This window comes from Zea mays, chromosome 7, assembly GCF_902167145.1.
Source record: "Zea mays cultivar B73 chromosome 7, Zm-B73-REFERENCE-NAM-5.0, whole genome shotgun sequence".
Lineage (NCBI taxonomy): Eukaryota > Viridiplantae > Streptophyta > Magnoliopsida > Poales > Poaceae > Zea > Zea mays.
This window is the reverse complement of record NC_050102.1, coordinates 135,656,279-135,663,799: the sequence shown is the minus strand read 5'-3', so window position 1 is coordinate 135,663,799 and position 7,521 is coordinate 135,656,279. Positions and strand designations below refer to the sequence as shown.

At 57.2% G+C, this 7,521-nt stretch overlaps 1 protein-coding gene across 1 annotated transcript; it reads right to left on the bottom strand.

Annotated features, from left to right (window-relative positions):
* Positions 1-407: 407 nt before the first annotated feature.
* On the bottom strand, positions 408-1,541 carry LOC100502239 (uncharacterized). Its single transcript, NM_001196716.1, has one exon. It carries the CDS (start codon positions 1,489-1,491, stop codon positions 667-669), a length of 825 nt encoding a protein of 274 aa, NP_001183645.1. The 5' UTR covers positions 1,492-1,541; the 3' UTR covers positions 408-666.
* Between the last annotated feature and the right edge of the window lie 5,980 nt (positions 1,542-7,521).

Sequence of the window (7,521 nt, the reverse complement as noted above, 5' to 3'; positions counted from 1 at the left end):
TGAGCCAGCCTTTCTGCCCTACCACCGTCCACCGATTAATATTCTCGCTCGGCCTGTGGCGTGGCGTGGCGTGACCTCGGCCGGATGCACGACACGATCGACTCCATGTCTCCATGCCGTCGTGTTGCTCTGCAGCTCTGGGACTGATTAGCAATTTACAATTGGTTTCTGCGTATTATATACGTGACGACGACAACTGGCGAATGAACCGGAACATGATCGTACGTCGATAGGTGGTGGTTATAAACGATAATACTAGTTTAGCGCTTGCGCAGCATGCTTTAGACGGCTTCAGAATATATGCCTCCAACCAAACCAAGAGTTACAATGACACGACTTGCAAGTCGCCGTTCTCCTTGCAGCTGTTCTTGTGATCCTCGATCATAGCCTCAAAAACACCATGATTTAGCTCAAGATCAAGCACAGGTTCATGCACTTGTAACAGCCGACCATGTTAGCCGTTACTAGATCGGAGCACAAACGGCGACTAGTAAGAGATTATCAGATCAGAGACAAGCAGAGATCGCTAGTAAGCTCAGGAAACTACAGCACAGCTTCAAGCCTTCAAGAGCTTGACGCTCAGCGTGCTCGGTTCACATCTCATCTATCTCGTGGGTCGTGTGATGGTTGATTAGTTGAGCATGGACGCCGTGGCGTTGTCACGGCTCACGGCAGGTTCAGGAACAGCGCCGGGTCGGTGTCGGCGAACACGCTGGTGCCCCAGTAGGACCCCAGATCGCAACCCGACGGCCACTCGAAGTGGCCCGGGTCCGGCACAAGCTCCTTCACGCCGCCGCTGCAGACATCCGCGAGCCCGATCTCGGGCACCGTAGTAGACGTGTCCGTGAAACCGCCGACGGCCGCCGGAGGTTTCTCCGTGGAGACAACCGCTGCTGCGAGCTCCGTCGCGGCCGGCTTCTCCGAGGCGGCACCCGTTGCCGCTGCGGGTTCCGTCGCGGCTGGCTTCTCCGAGGCGGCACGCGTTGCTGCTGCGGCTTCCGTCGACGGTGCCGTGTTCGCGACGTCAGCGGTGGCGGTGGCGGTGGCAGGGGCGGGGTCCGGCGCCGGGGCCGGGCCGACGCGGCGACGCTTGGAGTTCTTGGACGACCTCGGGCTCTTGGGTGCGGCGCCGGTCGAGGTTGGCGTTGCCGAGGCCGAGGCCGAGGACGAGGAGCCGCTCTTGCGGGTGCCGCCCCCGACGGGGACGTTACGGAGGGACCCGCCCTTGGTCCAGTAGCGGCGGCACGACTTGCAGAAGTGGCGCGGCTGCGACGTGTTGTAGTTGTTGTAGTAGCAGAACTTGGTGTCCCGCGACCCGCACCGCGGGCACGGGTCGCCGCCCGGCGCCGGAGCTGGGGCCGGCTCCTCCTCCGCCTCCTTCGCCGCCGGAGCGGGGTAGCCCCTGGGGCGGCGGAGGTCGACGCCCGCGAACGGCGGTACGGGCCGGCGCCCGGGCTCCTGCATGCGTGGCGCCGTGTGGGAAAGCTGCATGCGAGCGAGCGAGCGAGCAACGCGGGCTCTTCCTTCCCAGCTCGGACTCGGAGCCTAGGGAGCGTCGCGGCGGCCGCCGTATGGCATAGACAGTAGGAGATGACGGGGTGTTTCAGCTGGTGGTCGCTCTCGAAGTTTATGGGCATCGGCGCCGGGTCGGTGGAGCAGTTCCGGTCCGGTTGGGTTGGCTTTTATTTACCGCCTGGCCGGCGCGTCAGTGGCGCGCGTCGGGGCGGTGAAGGTGGTGTCGACTGTGGAGTTGGTGAGGGTGGCTCCCGATCGCACGCGTCACTCGTCTTTGACCGCGGCACAGTGGCGCCCGGCTTGGAGCGACAGGCCAGCAGCAATCGCCGAGAATTTGTACTGTGCGGGGCGGTGCCGTACCGCGCGCACGGCGGGGCCAGGCGGGCAGGCGCGACCGCGACCCCACAGGTGCCACGGGCACCGCGCCTCCGCCGGTCTACCCGTTACCTACCGGTGCCGTACCGAGCCCGCGCGCGATAACTGCCTCGTGGACCAACAACCATCACTGTACCTGCCCCGGTCCCACCCGTCGGTGTAGTGCTGGCGCGGAACTGCGGCTACAGGTGCTGCCACTGCGAGAAGTTAGGTTTTGGCGGCCGGGGGACCAGCAGTGGCCTCTGGCTCTGACCTGACCTGGGTGGCCGTGGCTCGGCTGGGTGCTTCTCGCCTCGGCCCTCGGGCAGGGGGCGCCTGTGCGCCGTGTCGGCGGCCATCGTGCGCCGCCGCGGGGACCTCCGGGGCCACGTCCCCGAACGGGATGAGTGGCGCGGCGGTCTGCCACTGCTACCACTAGCTTGCCGCCGAGTTGATGCGATGGACAGAGGCTGGTCACTGGTGACCAGTGACAGTGGGGCAGCGTCGTGTGCCGGAGGAGGGGTGGCCAACGCGCCGACGGCGGTGGACCCCAGGTTAGGCGCGGGGTGATGGAGCGCATGTGACGCGATCGTGAGGATGAACGGTGGTGGTGGGCTTCTGCTTTCAATCACTGGTTTAGGCTGGGTGCTGGGCTGGGACAAAAAGTGAGACGGGGCTTTTGCCTGCATCGTAGTGTGTAGGTAATGGGATCAGCACTTATATGTTTTCTCTTTAGGCCTTGTTTGTTTGTTTTTTTGTTTGTGCTACTTTGTATTTATCTCAAATCTACGTGTATTGTATTAATTGAAAATATAATTAGTTTTACACTTTCATTGACTCTAATGTATATCTCTACTATTCCTTAAGACCCTATCGTAGGCGTCCACAGTATACGGCGCACTGTTCTGCCTCGGCGCCCATCAACGCCCGCGGCCTCCGCCATCCTCCCGACCGCTCGTTATGGAAGGCGCCGCGGATCCACCGTGCCCCCGCCCTGGCGCCTCCGGCCTCCACCCGCGCGTCCGCGCCCCTGTGCCCCAAATCTCGCATCCGCATCCTACACCATGGCTCCGCCCCGATGCCCTCCTCCGCGCACGCCCCAGCCTCTGTGACCCTCGCGCCGCCGGTAATCTCGCTCCGTGACCCCCGCCCCCACTCCTCCGGCAGTCCCCAGGTCCTCGAGGTGTCCACTTGCAATGGTCCCTTTCCTTCGTCCCCACTCCTCTGGCAGTCCCAGATGGAGGCGCCGGCGGCCTCCGACGAAACCCTAGCCGACGTGATCGACCACATCAAGCCCCACACTATCCCTCTCCTCCACCTTCTCTACAGCCGCTGCCCACCTCTAGATCCGCCTCCTCCCTACGCGAAATGGTCCCTTTCCTCCGCCCCAGCCCCAGAGGTTGTGCCCCCGCACCCGCCCCTAGCCCGAGACAGTCGCCTCCCCGAGCATCGGCCTGGAGACATCGTCGTCCTACCCCTCGTCTGTCGTGCTCGCCTCTCGAGCCCTGAGACAGCCCGCTGCCTCGCACATTCCTCCCCCCGCGTACGTGAGACAACGATGAGCGAAAGCCTCCGAGCACTGCTTCAACGACGGCAACCGCGACCAAGCATGCAGGGACCGGGTGGTGGTCGAATCGAGGGAGGCCATGCCCCTGTCCTTTGGCAACTCCGCCACTGAGGATTTAGCGGCTGCCGTGAACCTTAAGCCCAAGGCCAAGGTCAGGAAGAACCCCATGAAGCAGTCGCGCTTCGACTTCACCAAGGTGGACGCTGTGCTTCTCCCCATCGTCTTCCTCGTTGTCCGCCCCAATGTCGGCAAGTCAGCCCTCTTCAACAGGTGAGAGGTACCTTAGGAAGGCATCGGTCATTGCCTCTCGCCTGTAGTTTCTATGCCGCTATGAGGAGTGGTGGCATTTCCTCAAATACGTTGCATGTATCACTGTAATTGTTCTTCCCTTTCCGTCTATTTCTAGTTACTTGTATATTTTACGTGCTAGATGGCCTGATGCTCCACAGCAGTATCCTGGAAACACCCATCTATGATGAGTGAAAGAATAATTTCCTAGACCAGGAAACAGAGGAAGATCAACCCATCATAGGCCACTCTATCATCCATGGTGTGGTATGTATTTGGATATCTAATTTAGCAGCTGCATCCAGTTTTCGTGTCTTGATTTTCTATTCGCTTGCTCTGGAGAGCTGCGCAAATTATTCCATTTATTTTAAGGAATTTAGCAGCTACTTATACTCTGTACTGTACCTGTGCATCTGAATCTAAGAAATAGACACCTGACCAACAATTCCTGACCCCAGCACAAGGATATTCGTGTATCAGCACGCCGCTATGCTCACCACCACACACGGAGCCATTAGTCATGAAGGTCCTAACCGTTCCTTCGCACCGCCGGCCAGGTACATCACCGTGCGCTGTGTGTTATCCTATCTAGACCCTAGTCTGACGGACGCCACACATTATGCATGGTTTTATAAATTCTGCATTATGAAAGAAAACTTGATATTGGGAACAAATTCAATATTCACGTAATACTTGAATGTTTGACGGTGTCTCTGTCTTTTGATGTTTTCACTATCGTCGTGAACTTGACCCTCATGACCTTGTCATACTTATTTGCTAGGTACAAACTGTAATCTTGTTCTCTCTTTTTGTGCTACTGGATCGAGCTTGTATAAAGGTTGATTTTGGATTTAGATTCTAGAGTTGCATGCTTAGCCAAGTTTATAGTCTGAATCGTAATGTAATCTCATGTTCTGGAATCATGGTCCGACATGCCATATCTCTGAATCTCTGCTACGAGTTAGTTTTTTAAATGAAATTTAATTTGTGAGGATTGTCCTGCTCTACTCAAATATTAAATATCCCATGTTGTGTAATACCAACCAAAACCCTTTCATATATGCTACTGTAGAAACTAAGGTACAAAATTAAATTAGCTAACACAATGGAACTCATGGTATGATCTACCAGATAGTTTAACAAATATAAATATGAAATTATGATAGATCAGCATACTACCTTGTACCTTACATGGACAGATGGGTTGGACATTGAGTTGTACATAGTCAAATGAGTGATAGGAAACTTTGGAACTCACATATTTTGTTTGATGCAGGTGCATGACAACCCACCTATTTAGTAACTACTAATGATGTGGACTCTACTAGCGTTTGGGTCCAGCCTCTAGATGACAAAAAAGAAAGGTATATGTAGCGCTTTTGGTTAGAATTCATACCTTGACTCATTAGATATATGATGGTAGGGTGCTAACACATAGTTAATGGTTTGAAATTTTTTCTCTTGTTGTTGGGTGAGATTATGAAGGTTCATGCTGTGAGCACATAGAGGGGGGTGAATAGGTGATCCTGTAAAATCAAACACTAAATAGCCACAAAACTTAGTTATGAAAGAGTTAGTGCGACTAAGTAGCTTTGAGGCGAGTTCTTGTGAACAAAACAATCACAGAGAAAGCAACACAAGAGACACGCGATTTTATCTCGTGGTTCGGCCAAGTAACACTTGCCTACTTCCATGTTGTGGCGTCCCAATGGACGAGGCTTGCACTCAACCCCTTTCAAGTGATCCAATGATCAACTTGAATACCACGGCTTTCTTCCTTATAGTCTTCTTCCCGTTTGCGAGGAATCTCCACAAGTTGGAGCCTCTCGCCCTTACAATATTGATCACAAATAACGCACAAGAGTAAGGTTGGGAAGAGCAACACACACAAGACTCAAATACGCAGCACAACCACGCACACAAGTCACGACTTGAGCTCAAAACACAACACACGGAGTTCACAACTCAAATGGAGCTCAAATCACTAACACAAAGAATAGTGTCGGGGACCATAATTAGGGGTACCCCCAAGACTCCTAATCTCAGCTGGTAACCCCCATCAGCACAAAGCTGCAAAGGCCTTATGGGCGCGATTCAGGTCAAGGCTCCGTCCACTCAAGGGACACGATCTCGCCTTGCCCGAGCCCAGCCTCGGGCAAAGGCAGCCGACCCAGGAGGATTCACGTCTCGCCCGAAGGTTCCCTTAGGCAACGGACGCACCTTCGACTCGCCCGAGGCCCAGCTCGGACAGGCTTCGTGGAGAAGCAACCTTGGCCAAATCACCATGCCAACCGACCGTATCGCAGGAGCATTTAATGCAAGGATCGACTGACACCTTATCCTGACGCGCGCTCCTCAGTCGACAGAGCCGAAGTGACCGCAATCACTTCGCCGCTCCACTGACCGACCTGACAGGAAAACAGCGCCGCCTGCGCTGCTCCGACTGCTGTGCCACCCGTCAGGGTGAGGCTGACAGCCACCAAGACCGGCCTCAGGCGCCATAGGAAGCTCTGCCTCGCCCGACCCCAGGGCTCGGACTCAACCTCGACCTCGGACGACGGTCTCCGCCTCGCCCGACCCCTGAGCTCGGACTCAGCCTCGACCTCGGAAGACGGCCTCCGCCTCGCCCGACCCCTGAACTCGGACTCAGCCTCGACCTCGGAAGACGGTCTCCGCCTCGCCCGACCCCAGGGCTCGGACTCAACCTCGACCTCGGACGACGGTCTCCGCCTCGCCCGACCCCAGGGCTCGGACTCAACCTCGACGCCGGATGACGGTCTCCGCCTCGCCCGACCTTAGGGCCCGGACTCAACCTCGACCTCGGACAACGGTCTCCGCCTCGCCCGACCCCAGGGCTCGGACTCAACCTCGACCTCGGACGACGGTCTCCGCCTCGCCCGACCCCAGGGCTCGGACTCAGCCTCGACCTCGGAGGAGCCACCACCTCGCTCGACCCCGGGCTCGGACCGACCACGTCACAGGGGGGCCATCATTACCCTACCCCTAGCCAGCTCAGGCTACGGGGAACAAGACCGGCGTCCCATCTGGCTCGCCCCGGTAAAACAGGTAATGATGGCACCCCGCGTGCTCCATGACGACGACAGTTCTCAGCCCCTTACGGAAGCAAGGAGACGTCAGCAAGGATCCGACAGCCCCGATAGCTGTACTTCGACAGGGCTCAAGCGCTCCTCCGATGGCCACGACATCACATGAACAGGGCACCAAAACCTCTCCGACAGCCACGACGGCACGTACATAGGGCTCTGGCTCCCCTTTGCTAGACACGTTAGTACATTGCTACACCCCCCATTGTACACCTGGGCCCTCTCCTTACATCTATAAAAGGAAGGTCCAGGGCTCTCGTACGAGGGGATGGCCGTGCGGGAGAACGGGCTGGCGGACAGTCTCTCTCTCTCTCTCTCTCTCTCCCTCGCGAACGCTTGTAACCCCCTACTGCAAGCGCATCCGCCCTGGGCGCAGGACAACACGAAGGCCGCGGTTTCCCCTTGCTGTTTTCCCCCCTTTGTGTTCCGTCTCGCGCCGACCCATCTGGGCTAGGACACGCAGCGACAATTTACTCGTCGGTCCAGGGACCCCCTGGGGTCGAAACGCCGACAGTTGGCGCGCCAGGTAGGGGCCTGCTGCGTGTTGACGAACAGCTTCCTGTCAAGCTCCAGATGGGTAGTCTCCAGCAACCTCTCCAACCCGGGACGATGCTCCGTTTCGGGAGTCTTGAGTTCATGTCCCTCGACGGCAGCTACGACATGATACTTCTTCCTCTGCCGCGCGACAACGAC